This window comes from Scyliorhinus torazame, chromosome 17, assembly GCF_047496885.1.
Source record: "Scyliorhinus torazame isolate Kashiwa2021f chromosome 17, sScyTor2.1, whole genome shotgun sequence".
In the NCBI taxonomy this organism is placed as follows: Eukaryota; Metazoa; Chordata; class Chondrichthyes; order Carcharhiniformes; family Scyliorhinidae; genus Scyliorhinus; species Scyliorhinus torazame.
This window is the reverse complement of record NC_092723.1, coordinates 71,634,408-71,658,391: the sequence shown is the minus strand read 5'-3', so window position 1 is coordinate 71,658,391 and position 23,984 is coordinate 71,634,408. Positions and strand designations below refer to the sequence as shown.

General features: G+C 47.6%; 1 protein-coding gene across 5 annotated transcripts in view; it reads right to left on the bottom strand.

Annotated features, from left to right (window-relative positions):
- The window catches only part of tmem9 (transmembrane protein 9), a 147,033-nt gene extending 125,779 nt beyond the window's left edge, over positions 1-21,254 (bottom strand). For 3 of the 5 annotated variants that reach the window (XM_072480618.1, XM_072480620.1, XM_072480619.1), the window contains exons 1-2: positions 21,074-21,254; positions 5,087-5,178 (exon numbers count right to left, since the gene is read on the bottom strand). In XM_072480618.1, the coding sequence (XP_072336719.1) occupies positions 5,087-5,178; positions 21,074-21,142 (161 nt within the window). In that variant the 5' untranslated portion in view covers positions 21,143-21,254. The remainder of the gene's footprint in view (positions 1-5,086; positions 5,179-21,073) is intronic. The other 2 variants (XM_072480621.1, XM_072480622.1) reach the window with 2 other exon arrangements.
- Between the last annotated feature and the right edge of the window lie 2,730 nt (positions 21,255-23,984).

The window sequence follows — 23,984 nt, the reverse complement described above, 5'->3', positions numbered from 1 at the left end:
GTCCATAGTCGCTACATTCCGGCGCCTGTTCAGGTACACAGAGGGAGAATTCAGAATTCTCAGCTGGTACGGGAATTGAACCCGCGCTGCTGGCCTTGTTCTGCATCACAAACCAGCTGTCTAGTCCACTAAGCTAAGAGGCAAGGACTGATTAGGGACCGTCAGCATGGCTTTGTGAGTGGAAAATCATGTCTCACTAATTTGATTGAGTTTTTTTGAAGTGGTAAACAAGAAGGTAGATGATGGCAGTGCAGTCGACGTTGTCTACATGGACTTTAGCAAGGCCTTTGACAAGGTACCGCATGGTAGGTTGTTGCACAAGGTTAAATCTCACGGGATCTAGGGTGAGGTAGCCAATTGGATATAAAATTGGCTTGACGACAGAAGATACTAAGGGTGGTTTAGAGGATTGTTTTTCAAACTGGAGGCCTGTGACCAGCGGTGTGCATCAGAGATCAGTTTTGGGTCCACTGTTATTTGTTATTTATATTAATGATTTGGATGAGATATAGGAGGCATGGTTAGTAAGCTTGCAGACGACACCACGATTGGTGGCATAGTGGACAGTGAAGAAGGTTATTTAGGATTGCAACGGGATCTTGATCAATTGGGCCGATGAATGACAGATGGAGTTTAATTTAGATAAATGTGAGGTGATGCATTTTAGTAGATTGAATCGGGGTAGGACCTACTCAGTTAATGGTAGGGTGTTGGGGAGAATACTAGAACAAAGAGACCTAGGGTTACGGGTCAGAACTCCTTGAAAGTGGAGTCACAGGTGGACAGTGTGCTGAAGAAGGCATTTGGCATGCTTGGTTTCATAGGTCAGAACATTGAATACAGGAGTTGGGGTGTCTTGCTGAAGTTGTACAAGACATTAGTAAGGCCACACTTGGAATACAGTTCTGGTCACCCTATTAAAGAAAGGATATTATTAAACGAGAAAGAGTGCAGAAATGATTTACTAGGATGCTATTGGGACTTGATGATTTGAGTTATAAGGAGAGGCTGGATAGACTGGGACTTTTTTTCCCTGGAGCGTAGGAGGCTTAGGGGTGATCTTATAGAGGTCTATAAAATAATGAGGGGCATAGATAAGGAGGTAGTCAACATCTTTTCCCAAAGGTAGGGGAGTCTAAAACTAGAAGATATAGGTTTAAGATGAGAGATACAAAAGGGTCCCGAGGGGCAATTCTTTCACACAGAGGGTGGTGAGTGTCTGGAACGAGCTGCCAGTGGCAGTGGTAGAGGTAGGTACAATTTTGTCTCTTAAAAAGCAGTTAGACAGTGATATGGTAAGATGGGTAAAGAGGGATATGGGTCAAATGTGGGCAATTGGGACTAGCTTAGTGGTGAAATCTGGGCGACATGGACAAGTTAGGCTCTCGGGCCTGTTTCCATGCTGTAAACCTCCATGACTCTCTGAATGACAGAGCAGGTGAAAAAGGGCCGAATAGCCTCCTCCTTCTCTTATTTTCTATGTTAGACTGATCTGTTTGCATTGCAGTGATCACCCTAAGCACCAGAGGTCGGTTTATATAAGTTGACCTTTGAAGCCTCAAAATACATCCCTCCAGAAACAGGGCGCAACTCATACGGCGAATATAAGTGAACTTCCTTGTGGGGGTCTGGGTGGTCGTTATTTTGAAATGTCATCTTTCAAAGTCAAAGGGTGTCTTAAACCACTGCACATCGATCTTCGCAACACAGCCTGTAACGCCTGCTTGATACCTTGTGTTCAGTAAAAGGCAGCAGTGAGTAAAGCGTGCATTTGTGGGGTGAAATGTTGAAGCTGATTATTAATGCGAGTCTGTCATGGATGTAAAGTGGGGGTCCGGCAGCACGGTGATGCACTGCTGCCTCAAGGGCGGCATGGTAGCGCAGTGGTTAGCACTGCTGCCTCACGGCACCGATGACCCGGTTTTGATCCCAGCCCTGGGTCACTGTCTGTGTGGAATTTGCACATTCTCCCTGTGTCTGCGTGGGTCTCACCCCCACAACCCAAAGATGTGTGTGGATTGGCCACGCTAAATTGCCCCTTAATTGGTAAAATTTTACAAAAAGTGGGGGTTGACCCACAAGCAGAGTATGTGCAAAGCCATCACTTTTGGGGCCGGGAAAATGGAGTCATCATTTACTTTGTCTCGGCTTACATGCTGTGATTTACGGAGCTAAAAAGTCAGTTCAGGCAAATAACATCATTCTCCAATCTCCTTTCGGTGCCACAGCACTGAAAGGGCCCTCAAAGCTACAAATGACATCCAGGTGACAATGACTGAGGTCATGTATCCCCTCCTCATCCCTTTCAGCCTATCTGTTTCCTTTGACAGCGTTGACCACTCCATTCCAACACCTCTTCTTGGTCATCCAATAGGCTGGTTCTATTGACATCCATCAAAACACAGCCAGAGAATCACCTGTAATGGCTTCTCTTCCTGCTCGCTCATTGTTACCTCCTGGAGTTCCCCTACTGATAGATCCTTGGCCCCCTCGTAATTCTCATCTACATGTTGCACTTCAGCAACATCATCAGAAAATACATGAGGTTCCACATAGAATTTTGAAGGCCATTCGGCCCGTTGAGTCTGCACCAGCCCTTAGAAAGAGCATGCTAATTAACAACACTCTTTTTGACCCCCCCCCCCCCCCCCCCCCCCGACCTCGGATTCATCATGTGCCTTGTCCAACGCCAAGTAATGGATGAGAATAAATGTTCTCCAATTAAATATTGGCAACTGAAGCCATGGTCTTTGATCCTTGCCACAAACTGCTCCCTATCTCATGGACTCCATCCCACTTCTTGGCCATTCTCCAAGGCTGAACCAGACTTTGCAGCTTCTTCATCCTTAGAAGTCCTTCAATTGTAGAACAGTTCCCAAGAATTGAAAGGTGAAAACACAGAACCTGAACTTACTGACTACTAGGAGATCATTTTAGCTTAACCTGTCCAGCAGGAAGTGAGTCAGGTGCAAGTGTCATACCCCTGCTGATATGAATGCCCAGTGACTGCAAAGGAGCATAATATCAGGATGTAAAAAGGGAATCTAACCCAAACCTGCCACATTTTCACTGAGGAAGTTAAAATGATGCAGCAACACAACCCCCCGAACCCCACCACGCACCCCTTCTGCTGAATAATGCTGCATTACCTGCACTGTGTGTTTTCCAGGACGAACACAGCAGTTGAGTTTTATTATGTCATTAGTGCGATACAATAAAGTTTGTTTACTTATAACTATTCTGATAAGTACAACAAATACCAGCAACCTAATCATTTGTGAACCCTGTATGCCCTCGGAAGCTTTCCAAGCCATAATATGATTTTTAGTTTTAAAAAGATGCCACTTAAGGACTCAGCGAATCCCTGAACCAGCAACAATCTGGAAAAGAACAGTCAAGGAGGCAAAGCAGCAATGCAGAAGGGGTTTGACAGGAATGCATGTTATTGTGTGAAAGAACTAAAAGTTGTGTTTACATAAATACAAACCATTGCAATTAGTTTCCATTGTATATCATCAAGCCGTATCCTGCTCGTTGGTTTTCTGTTATCAATTTATAACCTGCTGCAGTGATAGCCTGTCACCACTAGATTGTCTAAAGTTTAAGTCTCCCTCCTCGTCTCCATCCCATTAAAACTTGTTTTGTTGACACTCTGAAGTCAACAGGTTCAACCAGATAAGTGGATTGTTCCCACAGCTGTAAAAAGACGAGTTCCCACAGTGTGGTTATGTAGCATTTCATATACTGTAAGAATTAATTGTGTGGGACGGAAATAAACACTAAAATGCAACTAAAATTAAAACACTGAACGCCACTGGTCCTCCTGTTCTGCTTTCCTATGCTCTTCATAATCCGTTTTTAACTTTGCATTTTATTTTTGTTTTATTTCACCAAACATCACCCCAGCAGAAAATGCTCAGCAGGTTAGGCGGCATCTGGGGAAACAGAATTAATGTATCGGGGGTGGGGGCATCATTCGCAACTGACTTGCCTGCTGATTATTTCTGCCATTTTCTGCTCTTATTTCAGATTTCCAGCAGAGGTTTTTGTTTGTATTTTTCTTTTGTTCTAACACCTTTTAAAAGTTTACAAGCTTTCATCTGTTGCTTCCTCGATTTCAGTCCCGGCTTGGGTCACTGTCTGTGCGGAGTCTGCACATTCTCCCTGTGTGTGCGTGGGTTTCCTCCGGGTGCTCCGGTTTCCTCCCACAGTCCAAAGATGTGCAGGTTAGGTGGATTGGCCATGCTAAATTGCCCATAGTGTCCAAAATTGCTCTTAGTGTTGGGTGGGGTACTGGGTTATGGGGATAGGGTGGAGAAGTGGACCTTGGGTGGGATGCTCTTTCTAAGAGCCGGTGCACTCGATGGGCCGAATGGCCTCCTTCTGCACTGTAAATTCTATGATTTACAGCTCGGAGAAAGGTTAGTTTTCATTGGATGGGAATCAGCTTTAAAAGCTATGTTCAGCCAACTGAAGTCATACTCAAGTCGACTTTGATCCACTTTTTTGTGTCCAATAAAGGTGAAGGACCAATTTTATGATAAACAACTGAGATCCAATGTCTCTAATTTTCAATTTTTAATGGAAGAACGGTTTGAATGGATGGCACAGTGGTTAGCACTGCTACCTCACAGCGGCAGGGTCCCGGGTTCAATTCCGACCTTGGTTGACTGTGTTGTGTTTGACATTCTTCCTGTGTCTGCATGGGTTTCCTCCGGGTGCTCCGGTTTCCTCCCACAGTCCAAAGATGTGCAGGTTAGGTGGATTGGCCATGCTAAATTGATCCTCAGGTGTCCAAGGTTAGGTGGGGTTACGGGGAGGAGTGGCTAGGTAGAGTGCTCTTTCAGAGGATCGCTGCAGACGTGATGGGCTGAATGGCCTCCTTCTGCACTGTAGGGATTCTATGAATTGCTGAAATCATTCCACAAAGTATTGATAGAAATCCCCGAATCCCATGCAATAAAGTCAAAATTTCATTCACTGATATAAACTGACTCCCATTCCCAAATTGTAATCAACTGCACTATCTGAAAGCCTGTTCTTGTTAACAGTACAACACTGTTGAGATGATAGGACTATGTCTTACCAGTCTTTCTGAGAGACATTTTTGTTGTAAATGTGGCCTGTCAGGTTCCTGTATGGAGGACAGATGCACTTGCATCTCACATCTTCAGAGCTCTAGAAGAGAAACAAATCAGAAATCGGTTCAGAATCCCTTCACACCACTAAAATTCAGTTAAGATATATTCTACATACCCGTTCTTTGCACTATATAATTAGGTCAGGAGGATAGAAAGCTTTTGATAAACGCTTCATAATTGATCCTGAAGTGGGGCTGTGAAGCAACAAACAAGAAGCAGGAAGGCCAAAACTGAAATATAAAGAAAACCACACAGGTTCAAAATTTGAAATTAAAAACAAAATTTTCTGGAAACTTACAATTGGATGACCATCATTAGAGTGACAGGGAGAAAAGGGGACAAAAACATATAGAGGGGAGAAGAAAAGTGAGAAAAAGACGAAAAGAGATCATCAAGATATGGAATGTTTGAGAACTCTAATGGAGAGTTGTGATTTGGAAAATGACATGGTTCTGAAGAAACATTTTTGACCATTAACCTGTCTTTTCGCTTTCAACTATTGATTTTGCTGCTTTCTGTTCCCTATTTCTATTTGAAAAGATCAAACCATTTATTCCCCCCTCCCCAACAAAAATTAGACAAATGAGCCTTTTAAATCAGTCGAGAATAACTCGCCAGTCATGAATGAGCCAAATATAATAATCGTGTGAACTTATTGCAATATCATGTGACCATCAGTCTTGATCCTTAAATGTGCTGCTCCCTTACAAGGTCAAGCATCAAAATCATAGAATCCCTTCTCTTCTTCTACTTGGGCAGTCGCTCAGCGTCGAGGATGATTTGCTTCCACTCCGGGGTGGTGGGTTCTGCGGTGGCTGAAAAGTCCGATCCTGGATCCGCAGACTCTGCCACAGAATTGGCAGGTGGTGCTTGATGAGGTGCGTGGGACGTTCTGGATTCTGAGCTCTCCTTCCGCTGTTACCCTTGGCCTCCGTGTGCTTCATCCTACGATGCTCGTGGTGATTGGCACCTTTGTGGATGCTTTTTCTCCACTTTGTGCATTCTAAGGCAACTGATTCCCATGTGTCGGTGGGATATTGCATTTCTTTAAGTAGGTTTTCAGAGTGTTCTTGTAGAGCTTTCTGTCCCCCCTGGTGATCGCTTGCCATTCCGGAGCTCGGAGTAGAGCACTTGTTTTTGGAGTCTTGTGTTGGGCATGCGGGCAATGTGGCCTGCCCATTTCAGCTGGTTGAGTGTGACCAGTGCCTCGATACGGGGGGTATTGGCATGGGGGAGGATGCTCACGTTGGTACGTCTATCTTGCCAGTGGATTTGCAGGATTTCGTGGAGGCAGTATTGATGATATCTCTCCAAGGATTTGAGGTGTCTGCTGTACATTGTCCATGTGTTTTTGATGCATACAGGAGGGAGAATACCATGGCTGCTCTATGGACCATGAGCTTGGCGTTGAGGTCTCCATCTTCAAACACTCTGTTCCTCAGGCATCCAAAGGCTGCACTGGTGCATTTGAGTCGATGTTGGATTTCACCGTCAATGTCTGGTCACACCAAGAGGAGATTCCCAAAGCATGGGAAATGGTCCACATTGTCCAAAGGCTCAATGTGGACATTGATGGTTGGGGAGGCAGTTTTGTGTGGCACAAGCGGCGGGTAGAGAACCTTTGTTTTCTGGATGTTTAGTGGGAGGCCCATTCTCTCTCATACCTCGGTGAATGCGTCAATGATGGTTTGCAGCTCGGCCTCGGAATGTGTGCACACACAGGTATCGTCTGCTTACTAAAGCTTGATGACAAAAGCTGGGATGGTCTTGGTTCTGGCCTGGAGGTGAAGGTTTAACAGTTTGGAGAAGAACATTGGTGCGATGACGTAGCCCTGTTTGACCCCAGTTTGCACATGTATTGAGTCTCTTGTGATTCCGTTTGTGAGGATCACAGCTTGGATGTCATTGTGGAGCAGGAAGACAATGGTGATGAATCTCTGCGGGCAGTTGAATTGGAGGAGGATGCTCCACAATCCGTCATGATTGACAGTCGGAAGGCCTTTGCGAGATCGAAGAAGGCCATGTACCGGAGGTTGTTGCTGCTCCCTGCACTTTTCCTGGATTTGTCGTACCTTGAAGATCATGCCCATTGCGTCTCTAGAAGGACAGCAGCTTCACAGACTCAGGGAGGAGCTCGTCCGCCACTGGGAGGAGGCGGTTAAGTATTCGCGTGATGACCTTTCCCATGGCGGAGAATAAGGAAATCCCTCTGTAATTTCCACAGTCGGAGCGGTCTCCTTTCTTGAAGATGGTCACAATTAAGGCATGCTTTTTTTCCCCCCAGATGCGGCGAGGAGGTTGTGGATTCTTGTCAAGAGTGCATTTCTGTCAGATTCTGTGGGGATTCCATCTGCGCCAGTGGCCTTGTTGTTCTTCAGCTGTCGGGTGACTTTTTTGATATCTCGGCGAGCTGGGGTTGCGCTGAGCTGGTGGCGGGTAGGGTTTTGCGGGATGGTGTCGAGAACGCTTGCGCCAAAGACTGTGTCTTGGTTGACGAGGTCCTCGAAGTGCTCTCTCCAGCGGGTGTTGACTGCCTCTTGGTCTTTGATGAGCACCTCTCCATTTTGGCTCTCAAGTTGGGTGGTTCCCGAATACTCGGACTGTAGATGGTTTTGATTGTGCTGAAGAAGCCGTGCACATCGTGGTTGTCGGCGAGCTGCTGGGCTCCTGTGTTCTTTCCACGCACCATCTGTTCTTTAGGTCACACGTTCTTTGTTGCACCTCAGCCTTCAGTCGCCTGTAAATTGGTGTCCCGTCACATGAGTATTGGTGGAGCTGCCAGTTCAGGAACGCCATGCACTTGCGATCAAGGAGATCCTGGATCTCCTGATTGTTCTCATCGAACCAGTCTTGGTGCGTCCTGATCAAGAGCCTGAGTGTCTCCTGGCACTCGCAGGTGCTGACGATGGTGGCTTTTAAGGCGGGCCAGGCGCTGTGGCCGTTTTGCAGCTCTGGCTCGTTGGTTGTCACCAGTTTAGCTGTGAGGCGCCAACGGAGTTGCTCTTTCTTCTCGGGGTCTTTGAGTCCAGCGACATTGAGTCTCCTGCGGCAGAGTTTCTTCTGCCTATGCTGGTGTGAAGCAAGGGTGATGAGCGGAATAGTCGGTGGTCTGTCCAGCAGTCATCGGTTCCGATCATAGTGCGGGTGCAGCGGACATCTTTGCGGTCCCTTGCCCAGACAACAATACAGTCCATTAGGTGCCTGAGTTTGAAGCGGGGGTGTTGCCATTAGGTCTTCACTTGTCCCTCTGGCAGAACCGGATGTTTTGTGATAAGGTCATGTTCTAAACATTTTGTCAGGACTCTGTTGGCATTTGTTTTCCCCACGCCTTCCTTGCCAAGCATGCCTTTCCAAAGGTTTGCATCCTTCCTGACTCTCACATTGAAGTCGCCAAAGAAAATCAGCTTGTCTCCCTTTGGGATGCAGAGCACCCGGAGGAAAACCACACACACAAGGGGAGAACATGCAATCCACACAGTCACCCACGGTCTGAATTGGGGCGGTACGGTAGCTCAGTGGTTAGCACTGTTGCTTCACAGCCCCAGGGACCCAGGTTCGATTCTGGCTTGGGTCATTGTCTGTGTGGAGTCTGCACGTTCTCCCTGTGTCTGCGTGGGTTTCCTCCCACAAGTCACGAAAGACGTGCTGTTTGGTAATTTGGACATTCTGAATTCTTACTCTGGGTACCCGAAGAGGGGCCGAAATGTAGCGACTAGGGAGTTTTTACAGTAACCTTATTGCAGTGTTAATGTAAGCCTACTTGTGACAATAAAAATTATTAATAGAACCTGGGTACTGTGAGCCAACAGTGCAAACCACTGTGACACTGTAATGGAGAACATTAGCGGTATTGTTCTCAAAGTAAGTAACTACTTTTCAACTCTCAGAATCTGTCTTAAAATGGCTGCCATTACTGCAGCGAGCGGTTAGGATCTGGAATGCACTGTCTGACAGTGCAGTGAAAGCAGATTCAATCGCGGCAACCAAGAGGGAACTAGATTATCTTAAAAGGAAGCATGTGCAGGGCACTGGGGTGAAGGTGGGGAAGTGGTACTGGGTGAATTCCTCCTTTTGAGATCCAGGACAGACATGATGGGCCAAATGACACCGTCTGCAGTGTGGATGGCATTAAAAGCGGTGATTGGGGGGAGATCATCTCGTACAAGTCACATACAGACAGGTTGAACAGGCGGGAGTATCAGGAGGTAGTAGTGACCCAATGCCAGAGCTTTTAGCGCTTGGGAAGATGCAAATTGCACCACACGGATCGTGTGGCGCAATAAACCAGGTGCCTGTAACACGCGGTATACAAACTATGTATTCTGAGTTTGGATATTCAAAGGAGTTGGGTAAACTCTGTGGGAGGGAATTTAGTGAAAATTGGACCCCTTTCCCTATTGATTCCCATATACCCGTGACGAACCCCAAGGAAAGGAGGGGAATAGTTATGGCCAGTCATGCTGAATGGGAGGAAATCCTCCATAGTTACTCGAATAAAAAATGTCCCAAGGGTGGAGTGGGGTGATACTCCGGGATCAGATCTGGGATCCAAAGGGAAAAATTGTTGGAACCACTCCTATAAAGAGGTGGGTAAATGAGCTCCCAAGCTCAGCAAGGCGAGTGTGATCCAGCCTAGAACAGCTCCATAGAAGACAGGCAGAGATAACTCAATTATAGCAGGACAGAGAGGCCCAGATAACACAACTAAAGCAAGATAGAGACACAGATAACACAGTTAAAACAAGACCTATTTGGCGCTACAGCACACATCCAACAATTAGAAATGAAGGTAGGCATAAGGGAAGAGAGAAACCACGCTACAGTGGTACACACGAGTCAGTTCCAGGTTCAGTGTGATAAAGCCTATCAAAAACATAGCGTGCCATCAGTGAGAGAGATGCTGCGCTGCAGCAGCTATGGGAACTTACAAAAATAGTGACCTGCAGGTTGTTGTGAAAGTTTTGCATGACATAGGTAAAGAAAATAGAGCCTGAGCAAGAGACCACACCAAATGCCTGCAAGAGATTTGTAATGTGCGCCTTCATGACTGAATCCGGGGTCAGTGACCCAGGGGTAGAACGGGAGGAGTTAGAGGAGGATGTCTGCGAATATGCGGCGACTGATCCCGATAATGACTAGAGACCTCCGCCTGCATTCCAAGCAACAGAACAGACCATACCCACCGAACCGACCTCCGGGTACCCACCCCCATATGCTCCCCCCACCAGAGGAACAGGGAACCAGAGGCCCGCACAGACCCCTAATATCCTCCTAACCCCAGACACCGGGAACAGCACCAAGCCGACCCCAGATACTTGCCCACGCAAGGGCAAATGTTCCAATTGTGGTCAGTCCGGCCATTTCCTTAGGGAATGCAGGACGCCAACACCCACAGTCCTATCAACGGTTCCCCGATGAGGGACCCTGACCTATGCCCCGAGAGGGACAATAACCCCAGTGTACGATGTAAATAATCCCGATTGGACGCTGAATAAAATGCGTGACAGTGTTAGGCCTCACCAACTTGGGTGTGTAATGCCAAGTGGGATAGTCTAGGCAGTACAAGGTGAGGCTGCCCCGTTGAGTCCCGATGCGACACAGGAGGATCCCACACTACCCTCAACACATCCGGCAACCTCGGTTGAACACGACGCACTCAGAAAAATAAGTTACTGCCATCCAGGAATGTATTCCTGATCGAGGTATCCACAGAAAAATATGTAGACCGAATTTCTACCATTGGGGAATTGTGGATCAAGCCACAAACGTTACTGACTATCCAGGAGCACAGGGCATATTAGCCAATATACACAGGCATTCACTAACCACAAGCATGATTGTGACCGAATGACAGGAAAATTAATCATAGAAGGCCCTGATCCAAAACCCAAGGAGAGTACAGCTTCCCTGAGCAAGCCGAGGGGGAAGCGGCCAAGGTAATCCATAGCTTACTGCACCAGGGAATCCTGCGCCCCAATAACTCCCCGATACGGCCGGTGAGAAAACCGTACAGTTCCTAGAGGGTCACAATTGGCGATCGAGCGCTGAAGCAAACCACCCCACAGTGGCAACCAATCCGGAAGCCATGATGAGACAGGCTCTACACGCCAAGTACTTCAGCAACGGCTTATGGTCGATTCCCATAGATCGCCAGTGCCAGCACAAATTTGTCTTTATGTTCCAGGGGCATTAGTACACTTGAACGTGCCTGCCAAAAGGTTTCCATAACTCCCCCTCCGTATTTCAATAACGACTAGCTAAGGGGCTGGAAGGATTTTCCAAACCAGAATGTCTGATGCGATATTTAGACAATCTCCTCCTACAGACTGAAATAAGAGGTGAACATCTTAAATTATTGAATGAACTGCTGAACTCCTCACTACATTAAAGTAAATCCTAAGAAAGCCCAAATCATGAGACCACAAGTCTCCTACTTGGGTACAGTAGTGACCCAGGGGAAGCACGAAATTGAAAGGAAGCAGATCGAGCCGGTAATAGGCCTTCCCCTACCAAAGGACGTGAGCTTGTTGCACTAGGCTTGGGTGATACAGCCAAAACCACATCGACAGTTTCACCACCAATCCAACCATCTCCAATCTTTTACACAGAAATACCACATGGACCTGGACCGAACGGCAGACACAAGCAGTCTCAGAGCTGAAACAGGCCCTAGTACAGGCCTCTGCCCTACAAGTACCTGACCCAGATCTCCCCTTTGCACTTGGAGGTAGCGGCCACCAACAGCACACTGACTCCTACAAAAATGGCACGGGTGACTCAGCCCAGTAGCCTACGCTTCCTGCATTCTAACCCCAGTGAGAACAAGCTTTTTGGTTTGCGAGCACATCTTATCGGTTTTCTGAGCAGTACAGCGTTTCAGCTACATATTCAGCTTAATCCCCCTCACCACCCTCACAGAACACACCTCTATACAACTACTGAACGGGCGGATCAAAGATGGGACGGTTCGCCAAAATCGCATAGCACGCTGGACACTTATGCTCCAAGGCCGCGACACTGCTGTCAAACATACCCGAATCCCCACCTTCCCTTCCTTGCAGAGGAGTCCTACGTAGAGGAGTCCCACGAATGTCAGACCCCAAGGGGCCATTTCTGCCAAAACAAAAAGGGGAGAACCTAGGGGAAATCCACAACCAGAACAGTTACACCCTAAAAGATTATGTGGACGGAACCTCCATGGCGGAGTAGGGGAACAGGAAAATAGGATCTGGCATTTAGGTGGAAGACCAGGGAGGCAAGCCCCTGAGGCTGATAGCCTTAAAACTCCACCCACCCATGAGTGCCCACGCTGCAAAGCTATCCGAGGAATCGAGCCTCTACTCGGGTTAGATTTATCCAAACCCAAACTCACAGCCCTCACGCATGAGTGTGCTGTGAAAATATTAATGGAGAACGTTCAGGCTGCATAATAGGCAGCAGCTGTTAAGATAGGGAATCGCAAACATCAAAGCAAGGTCTACTCCGCTGGGAATGTAAAACCCCATCGAATACGAAGTTGGGCAAAAGATAATGTTCAGGGTTTTCCAGCCCAGTACCTTCTTGTCCCCCAAATACACCAGTGTGTACAAGGTACTGCTGGATCCCAAGAAAGCCGGAGGGTACTGTGTGAACCAAATGAAGGCATTCGGTTCCCCAGGCATCAACCCCAGCCTACATGGCTTACACAAACAGTGTCACCTTCCCCAGCCACCCCTCTGTTGGTTCTCCTATCCTTACTCATCTCTCCCATGCCTCCCCCCCACCCCCACTGACAGTTTTGAGTCTGAGAAACCCCGCCATGTTGCTAATCCACACCCCCGACATTGGGGGCTCCGATTCCCTCCACCCTAGTAAGATCCTTCTCCGAGCCACCAGGGAGGCAAAGGCCAGGACGTCGGCCTCTCTTACCTCCCGGGCTCCCGGGTCTTCCGACACACCAAAGATGCCACTTCTGAACTCGGAACCACCCTCACTTTTAAGACCTCTGACATAACATCAGCAAACCCCTGCCAGAAACCCCTCAGCCTCAGACATGCCCAAAGCAGATGGACATGGTTCGCAGGAACCCCGCACAGCGCCCACACCTATCCTCCACCTCCTCAAAGAACCTGCTCACCCTGGCTACAGTCATATGTGCCCTGTGGACCACCTGGAACTGTGTCAGGCTGAGCTTGGCGTACGACAAGGACATATTAACTCCCCTCAGGGCCTCCTCCCATAACCCTGCCTCCAACTCCCCACCCAGCTCTTCTTCCCACTTTCTCTTCACCTCTCCAATTATGATGCGATGAGGCATGACATAGGATGCATCGGATGGAGAGGAAAACTGCAGGGGATGGGCACAATGGAAATGTGGAGCTTGTTCAAGGAACAGCTACTGCCTGTCCTTGATAAGTATGTACCCGTCAGGCAAGGAGGAAGTGGTCGAGCAAGGGAACCGTGGTTTACTAAAGCAGTCGAAACACTTGTCAAGAGGAAGAAGGAGGTTTATGTAAAGATGAGACATGAAGGTTCAGTTAGGGCGCTCGAGAGTTACAAGTTAGCTAGGAAGGACCTAAAGAGAGAGCTAAGAAGAGCCAGGAGGGGACATGAGAAGTCTTTGGCAGGTAGGATCAAGGATAACCCTAAAGCTTTCTATTGATATGTCAGGAATAAAATAATGACTAGGGTAAGAGTAGGGCCAGTCAAGGACAGGAGTGGGAAGTTGTGCTTGGAGTCCGAGGAGGTAGGAGAGATGCTAAATGAATATTTTTCCTCAGTATTCACACAGGAAAAAGACAATGTTGTCGAGGAGAACACTGAGATTCAGGCTACCAGACTAGAAGGGCTTGAGGTTCATAAGGAGGTGGTGTTAGCAATTCTGGAAAGTGTGAAAATAGATAGGTCCCCTGGGCCGGATGGGATGTATCCTAGGATTCTCTGGGAAGCTAGGGAGTAGATCGCTGAGCCTTTGATCTTTAAGTCATCTTTGTCTACAGGAATAGTGCCAGAAGACTGGAGGATAGCAAATGTTGTCCCCTTGTTCAAGAAGGGGAGTAGAGACAACCCCGGTAAACTATAGACCAGTGAGCCTTACTTCTGTTGTGGGCAAAATCTTGGAAAGGTTTATAAGAGATAGGATATATAATCATCTGGAAAGGAATAACTTGATTAGAGATAGTCAACACGGTTTTGTGAAGGGTAGGTCGTGCCTCACAAACCTTATTGAGTTCTTTGAGAAGGTGACCAAACAGGTGGATGAGGGTAAAGCAGTTGATGTGGTGTATATGGATTTCAGTAAAGCGTTTGATAAGGATCCCCACAGTAGGCTACTGCAGAAAATAAGGAGGCATGGGATTCAGGGTGATTTAGCAGTTTGGATCAGAAATTGGCTAGCTGGAAGAAGACAAAGGGTGGTTGATGGGAAATGTTCAGATTGGGAGTCCAGTTACTAGTGGTGTACCACAAGGATCTGTTTTGGGGCCACTGCTGTTTGTCATTTTTATAAATGACCTTGAGGGCGTAGAAGGATGAGTGAGTAAATTTGCAGATGACACTAAAGTCGGTGGAGTTGTGGACAGTGCGGAAGGATGTTACAAGTTACAGATGGACATAGATAAGCTGCAGCGCTGGACTGAGAGGTGGTAATTGGAGTTTAATGCAGAAAAGTGTGAGGTGATTCATTTTGGAAGGAATAACAGGAAGACAGAGTACTGGACGAATGGTAAGATTCTTGGCAGTGTGGATGAGCAGAGAGATCTCGGTGTCCATGTACATAGGTCCCTGAAAGTTGCCACCCAGGTTGAGAGGGTTGTTAAGAATGCGTACGGTATGTTAGCTTTTATTGGTAGAGGGATTGCGTTTTGGAGCCATGAGGTCATGTTGCAGCTGTACAAAACTCTGGTGCGGCCACATTTGGAGTATTGCGTGCAATTCTGGTGGCCGCATTATAGGAAGGATGTGGAAGCATTGGAAAGGGTGCAGAGGAGATTTACCAGAATGTTGCCTGGTATGGAGTGAAGATCTTATGAGGAAAGGCTGAGGGACTTGAGGCTGTTTTCGTTAGAGAGAAGGTTAAGAGGTGACTTAATTGAGGCATACAAGATGATCAGAGGATTGGATAGGGTGGACAGTGAGAGCCTTTTTCCTCGGATGGTGATGTCTAGCACGAGGGGACATAGCTTTAAATTGAGGGGAGATAGATATAAGACAGATGTCAGAGGTAGGTTCTTTACTCAGAGAGTAGTAAGGGCCCTGCCTGCAACAGTAGTGGACTCGCCAACACGAAGGGCATTCAAATGGTCATTGGATAGACATATGGATGATAAGGGAATAGTGTCGATGGGCTTTAGAGTGGTTTCGCAGGTCGGCGAAATATTGATGGCCGAAGGGCCTGTACTGCGCTGTAATGTTCGTATGTAATGGGCAAGCTAATGGGGCTAAAGGTAGACACGTCTCCTGGACCTGATGGAATGCATTCCAGAGTGCTAAAAGAGATGGCTAGGGAAATTGCAAATGCACTAGTGATAATTTACCAAAATTCACTAGACTCTGGGGTGGTCCAGGCGGATCGGAAATTAGCAAACGTGACACCACTGTTTAAAAAAGGAGATAGGCAGAAAGTGGGTAATTATAGGCCAGTGAGCTTAACTTCGGTAGTAGGGAAGATGCTGGGATCTATCATCAAGGAAGAAATAGCGAGGCATCTGGATGGAAATTGTCCCATTGGGCAAACGTAGCATGGGTTCATAAAGGGCAGGTCGTGCCTAACTAATTTAGTGGAATTTTTTGAGGACATTAACAGTGCGGTAGATAACGGGGAGCCAAAGGATGTGGTATATTTGGATTTCCAGAAAGCCTTTGACAAGGTGCCACACAAAAGGTTACTGCATAAGATAAAGATGCATGGCATTAAGGGGAAGGTAGTAGCATGGATAGAGGATTGGTTAATTAATAGAAAGCAAAGTGTGGGGATTAATGGCTGTTTCTCTGGTTGGCAATCAGTAGCTAGTGGTGTCCCTCAGGGATCAGTGTTGGGCCCACAACTGTTCACAATTTACATAGATGATTTGGAGTTGGGGACCAAGGGCAATGTGTCCAAGTTTGCAGACGACACTAAGATAAGTGGTAAAGCAAAAAGTGCAGAGGATACTGGAAGTCTGCAGAGGGATTTGGATAGGCTAAGTGAATGGGCTAGGGTCTGGCAGATGGAATACAATGTTGACAAATGTGAGCTTATCCATTTTGGTAGGAATAACAGCAAAAGGGATTATTATTTAAATAAAATATTAAAACATGCTACTGTGCAGAGAGACCTGGGTGCGCTAGTGCATGAGTCACAAAAAGTTGGTTTACAGGTGCAACAGGTGATTAAGAAGGCAAATGGAATTTTGTCCTTCATTGCTAGAGGGATGGAGTTTAAGACTAATGAGGTTATGCTGCAATTGTATAAGGTGTTAGTGAGGCCACACCTGGAGTATTGTGTTCAGTTTTGGTCTCCTTACTTGAGAGGGCACGTACTGGCACTGGAGGGTGTGCAGAGGAGATTCACTAGGTTAATTCCAGAGCTGAAGGGGTTGGATTACGAGGAAAGGTTGAGTAGACTGGGGCTGTACTCGTTGGAATTTAGAAGGATGAGGGGGGATCTTATAGAAACATATAAGATTATGAAGGGAATAGATAGGATAGATGCGGGCAGGTTGTTTCCACTGGCGGGTGAAAGCAGAACTAGGGGGCATAGCCTCAAAATAAGGGGAAGTAGATTTAGGACTGAGTTTAGGAGGAACTTCTTCGCCCAAAGGGTTGTGAATCTATGGAATTCCTTGCCCAGTGAAGCAGTAGAGGCTCCTTCATTAAATGTTTTTAAGATAAAGATAGATAGTTTTTTGAAGAATAAAGGGATTAAGGGTTATGGTGTTCGGGCCTGAAAGTGGAGCTGAGTCCACAAAAGATCAGCCATGATCTCATTGAATGGCGGAGCAGGCTCGAGGGGCCAGATGGCCTACTCCTGCTCCTAGTTCTTATGTTCTCTGACTGAGGCTCCCTCCCACTCCATCATTCCTTATTAATCTCTGAGACCTTCCCCTCTCCTGCTCCCGTTCTCGACACCACCTTATCCTGTAGCCCCTGGGGCAGCAGATGCAGGAAGGTCGAAACCTGCTTCCGCACAAAATCCCTCACAGGTAGACACTGGAACCCATTCCCACCTGGCAACTCAAACTCCTCCTCCAGCTCCTCCAAGCTCAGGAAACCCTCATCAATAAAGGGATCCCCAAATCTCTCGAACCCTGCCCACTGCCACCTCCGAAACCCCACGTCCAGCCCCCCCGGAGTGAACCGGTGGTTATTACATATCGGTGCCCAGTGCCCCCAACTAACCCGACATGCTGCCTCTACTGTCCCCACACCCTCAGGACTGCCACTGCTACCGGGTTCGTGGAACATAGAACATAGAAAATACAGCACAGAACAGGCCCTTCGGACCACGATGTTGTGCCGAACCTTTGTCCTAGATTAATCACAGATTATCACTGAATTTACAGTGCAGAATGAGGCCATTCGGCCCCCTGAGTCTGCACCGGCTCTTGGAAAGAGCACCCTACCCAAACTCAACACCTCCACCCAACACCAAGGGCAATTTGGACACTAAGGGCAATTTATCATGGCCAATCCACCTACCCTGCACATCTTTGGACTGTGGGAGGAAACCGGAGCACCCGGAGGAAACCCGCGCAGACACGGGGAGGATGTGCAGACTCCGCACAGACAGTGACCCAAGCCGGAATCGAACCTGGGACCCTGGAGCGAGTACCGAGCCGGTGAGAACGGCTCTGCCGTTAACAGTGCCCCCAAACTCATGTCCTGACATGATATAACCTCCACCCGCTCCCATACCGAACCATCGCCAGTACCCAGTTCCTGACAATCGCAATATTCGCCACCCAGTAGTAATTAATGAAATTTGGGACAGCCAGCAACAGCCCCCCCCCCCCGCCCCCCGCCAGGCAGCACCTCTTTCAACAGCGGGGAGTTAGTGGCCCAAACAAATTCCGAGACTCTGAATTCACTTTTTTGATGAACGCCTTGGGGACAAAAATTGGGAGGCTCTGGAAAACAAACAAACATCTCGGGAGAACTGTCATTTTAACTGTCTGTACCCACCCGCCAATGACAATGGGAGCGCATCCAACCTCCAAAGGTCCCCCCTCATCTGTTCTGCCAGCCGCCCCAAATTCTGTTTATGCAGCTGCTCCCACTCCCGCGCCACCTGAATACCCAAATACCAGCGGGTCTAATATGTACAGAAGCAGATTGTTCGCCCCGTACTATCCCCTGTCAGGCCCCAAAGGCTCTCAATGTCAATGCCCCAATAGCCAAGGCAAACAACAGTGGGGAAAGTGGACATCCTTGCCTCGTGCCCCGGTGCAACCTGAAGTAATCTGATCTCACCCGATTCGTCCGCACTCGCCACCGGTGCCTGGTCTCGCAACCGGACCCAATCCACAAATACCTCTCATAAGTATTCCCACTCCACCTGATCAAAGGCCTTCGCTGCGTTCATGACCACACCACCTCAATCTCGCGTCCATCTGGAGGCATCATAATTACATTAAGTAACCTCCTAATATTGGTCGCCAAATGCTGCCCCTTAACGAACCCTGTCTGGTCCTCCCCTATTACCCCTCGATCCTTGTGGCCAGGACCTTTGCCAATAGATTGGCACCCACATTTAACAGGGAGATCGGCCTGTACGATCCACAGTTTTCCGGGTCCTTACCCCGTTTTAAAATGAGGGAGATCGACGCCTATGTGAGCGTCGGGGGGAGTTCTCCCAATTCCTTTGCTTCATTGAAGGCCCTTACCAACAGCGGTCCCAACTTCGGGGAGAACTTCTTATAAAGTTCTTATATAACTTCACCGGGGACCCGTCTCATCCCGGGGCCTTGCCCGATTGCATTACCTCCAGCCCCTCTACTACTTCTACTAGCCCAATTGGGGCCCCAGGTCTTCCACCAGCTCCTCATCAACCTTTGGGAACTCCAACCCACCCAGGAACCGTTTCATTCCCTCTTCCCCGGCTGGGGGGTTCCGACTCGTATAATTTGCTATACACCACCCTAAACACCCCATTCACCCCCGCCGGTCCAAGAACGTATTCCCACCTGTGTCCTTCACTTTCCCAATCTCTCATGCTTCCTCAACTGGTGCGCTAACATTCTGCACGCTTTCTCCCCATATTCATATACCACCCCTCTCAACTGTCCCAACGCCTTACCCGTGGATAACAACCCAAATTCCATTTGCAGCCTCTGGCGTTCCTTTAACAGCCCTTCCTCCGGGGCCTCTGCATATCTCCTGTCCACCGGCAAGATTTCCTCCACTAGCTTTTCTATCTCCACCCACTCCGCCTTCTCAGTGTGCTCGAATCGAAATAAACTCTCCCCCTGACCACTGCTTTCAGTGCCTCCCAAACCGTACCTGCCAAAACCTCCCCGTGTCATTAATCTCCACATACCCCCGGATGGCCTTCCTCACTCGCTCACACACCTCGTCCTCCGCTAACAGTCCCACATCCAGCATCCATTGCGGGCGCTGGCCCCCTCCCTTGCTCACTCGTAAATCCACCCACCTGGCTGTGCTGATCAACAGTTTTTGTCGATACTTTCCAGAGGAGAAATTTCAGATTTTGAAAGGTGTGAAAGATCCCTTTGAGTTTGAGACCCCAGAGTCAATTATTAATTTACAGCTGACTCCAAATGAGAAGACTGAACTTCTGCACCTCACCTTTGACAGCACATTAAAAATATGCCACAAGTCCATGAGGCTGTCAAAATTCTGGAGTAGCATCTCCGAGGAGTATCCAGTGCTGAGTAAAACAAGCATTTTGCTGTGATTGCTTTTCACGATCACCTACATGTGTGAGCTTGGATTTTCTATCCTCACAAAGATGAAGACGGCACAAACGAACCAGCTGAAGTCTGCACTTGATATGCGCATTGCCCTTCCTTCCTGTGAACCTGATTGGAGTGAAATCGTGAGGACCAAGCAGGCTCACCTGTCGCATTTAAGGCAAGCGGAAATGGTGAGTGGCACGAAGGTCGGCTGACTTGGGTCACAAAGGTTGGCCAGTTGGTAAAAGTGGGTCCCTGAAAAAAGTTTTAAACACTGATCTAGACAGTGCTAAATGCAGATACCAGAAGGCCTTTGAAGAAGTGAATATCTATTGTCAGTTAGATTATAAACAATATGGGGACCATCACACAGCCATGCTTGACACTTGTCTGGACTTTGAATGTATTTGTTTCAAGACTCCCACTCAAGAGAGTACCTGTCACATCATCATGAACCTTTTTGGATATTCAAATCTTTGCAGCACAATCCACAGCAGCTCATAATTTACTGAGCCAAATGCTCCTGTTCAGGTCAATGAAGATTTCTTTGAGCTACCACTGACATTTTTCTTGGATTTGCCCGACAACAAAGATCATGCTGGAGGTTCTTCTGGAAGGTGTCTCTGGGTGGATAGCGTCAGCTAGAGGAAATGGGCGATTCAGGAGAATGTTTCAGGATTTCCTCTACCATGGGCAAGAGGGAAATACCTTGATAGATTCCTCGCACGATTTATCTCCGTTCTTGAGGATAATTACAAGTGTTCTGAAAGAGCACCCTACCTAGGCCCAACCCACCCACCCTAACCCGACCTACCTATGTTTCAATGATGTTTCAACCACATTCTACCACAGAGTACAGTACTGAGGAGATGTGTGCACAAACAACGTACACACAAGTTGTATGTACCTATGTAAACATGTCAGAAATATATAACTAGAATCACAGAGCCTGTGCTGATAAGTGTTGGTCAAAGCCCCAGTGGACAGCCTGTTTCATGGGGACCCTCCCAGCACCAGGATAGAGGGGGGGGCGGGGGCTGCGGCTTGCGCAACAGGACTTACCTTGGAGGAATCAGACACCGCCAACTCCACCAGCAGGTACAGCACCATGAATACGGTGCCGACCGCCATAGTCCCACTCAGCACGGGCAGGCAAGAATTGGATAAAGTCCAAACCCTGTCACTCCTCTGAGCCTCAGGCCCACAGTCAGACCGCCGCGCAGCACCTAGCGGATAATCCCGCCCTCGGTTTCCAACCATTGGCTCAATCCCGCTATCCCAGGGTAGACATTGGTACAATACTAACGCCGACCTCCCGCAACCCTCCTTCTGATTGGTTCAAGGGGCTGTCCATTACAATGCTGGCCGTTCGAAATGCGTTCTGGGGACTGTAGTCCTGAGCCTGCGCAGTTCGGCAGTATTCGGGAAGAAGAACTACAAATCCCAAAGTGCAGTCTGGATGCTCCTGTTCCCTCAATGAAACAGCCCAAATGCAGACCTGTCACCTATCCTTCATCAAAGATGTGCAGGTTAGGTGGATTGGCCATTCTAAGTTGCCCCTTAGTGTCCAAAGGTTATGCGGGGCTACGGAAATAGGGCAGGGGCGTGGGCCTGGGTGGGGTGCTCTGTCGGAGGGTCAGTGCAGACTCGATGGGCTGAATGGCCTCCTTCTGAAGGCTAGGGATTCTATCAGGGAGGACCAATTCTCACCTTGGTTTAAATAAACAACTAGAGCTCCAATTCAAAAGCGATTTTATGTTGAAAAGACTCACTCTTCCCATTAAGAACATAAGAAAATAAGAACTAGGAGCAGGAGTAGGCCATCTGGCCCCTCAAGCCTGCTCCACCATTCAATGAGATCATGGCTGATCTTTTGTGGACTCAGCTCCACTTTCCGGCCCGAACACCATAACCCTTAATCCCTTTATTCTTCAAAAAACTATCTATCTTTATCTTAAAAACATTTAATGAAGGAGCCTCTACTGCTTCACTGGGCAAGGAATTCCATAGATTCACAACCCTTTGGGTGAAGAAGTTCCTCCTAAACTCAGTCCTAAATCTACTTCCCCTTATTTTGAGGCTATGCCCCCTAGTTCTGCTTTCACCCGCCAGTGGAAACAACCTGCCTGCATCTATCCTATCTATTCCCTTCATAATCTTATATGTTTCTATAAGATCCCCCCTCATCCTTCTAAATTCCAACGAGTGCAGTCCCAGTCTACTCAACCCCTCCTCGTAATCCAACCCCTTCAGCTCTGGGATTAATCTAGTGAATCTCCTCTGCACACCCTCCAGTGCCAGTACGTCCTTTCTCAAGTAAGGAGACCAAAACTGAACACAATACTCCAGGTATGGCCTCACTAACACCTCATACAATTGCAGCATAACCTCATTAGTCTTAAACTCCATCCCTCTAGCAATGAAGGACAAAATTCCATTTGCCTTCTTAATCACCTGTGCACCTGTAAACCAACGTTTTGTGACTCATGCACTAGCACACACAGGTCTCTCTGCACAGCAGAATGTTTTAATATTTTATCATTTAAATAATAATCCCTTTTGCTGTTATTCCTACCAAAATGGATAACCTCACATTTGTCAACATTGTATTCCATCTGCCAGACCCTAGCCCATAGGAGGTGTTAGCAATTCTGGAAAGTGTGAAAATAGATAAGTCACCTGGGCCGGATGGGATTTATCCGAGGATTCTCTGGGAAGCTAGGGAGGAGATTGCTGAGCCTTTGGCCTTGATCTTTAAGTCATCTTTGTCTACAGGAATAGTGCCAGAAGACTGAGGATAGCAAATGTTGTCCCCTTGTTCAAGAAGGGGAGTAGAGATAACCCCGGTAACTATAGACCAGTGAGCCTTACTTCTGTTGTGGGAAAAATCTTGGAAAGGTTTATAAGAGATAGGATGTATAATCATCTGGAAAGGAATAATTTGATTAGAGATAGTCAACACGGTTTTGTGAAGGGTAGGTCGTGCCTCACAAACCTTATTGAGTTCTTTGAGAAGGTGACCAAACAGGTGGATGAGGGTAAAGCAGTTGATGTGGTGTATATGGATTTCAGTAAAGCGTTTGATAAGGATCCCCACAGTAGGCTACTGCAGAAAATAAGGAGGCATGGGATTCAGGGTGATTTAGCAGTTTGGATCAGAAATTGGCTAGCTGGAAGAAGACAAAGGGTGGTTGATGGGAAATGTTCAGATTGGGAGTCCAGTTACTAGTGGTGTACCACAAGGATCTGTTTTGGGGCCACTGCTGTTTGTCATTTTTATAAATGACCTGGAGGAGGGTGTAGAAGGATGGGTGAGTAAATTTGCGGATGACACTAAAGTCGGTGGAGTTGTGGACAGTGCGGAAGGATGTTACAAGTTACAGAGGGTCATAGATAAGCTGCAGCGCTGGGCTGAGAGGTGGCAAATGGAGTTTAATGCAGAAAAGTGTGAGGTGATTCATTTTGGAAGGAATAACAGGAAGACTGAGTACTAGACTAATGGTAAGATTCTTGGCAGTGTGGATGAGCAGAGAAATCTCGGTGTCCATGTACATAGCTCCCTGAAAGTTGCCACCCAGGTTGAGAGGGTTGTTAAGAAGGCATATGGTGTGTTAGCTTTTATTGGTAGAGGGATTGAGTTTAGGAGCCATGAGGTCATGTTGCAGCTATACAACACTCTGGTGCGGCCGCATTTGGAGTATTGCGTGCAATTCTGGTCGCCGCATTATAGGAAGGATGTGGAAGCATTGGAAAGGGTGCAGAGGAGATTTACCAGAATGTTGCCTGGTATGGAGGGAAGATCTTATGAGGAAAGGCTGAGGGACTTGAGGCTGTTTTCGTCAGAGAGAAGGTTAAGAGGTGACTTAATTGAGGCATACAAGATGATCAGAGGATTGGATAGGGTGGACAGTGAGAGCCTTTTTCCTCGGATGGTGATGTCTAGCACGAGGGGACATAGCTTTAAATTGAGGGG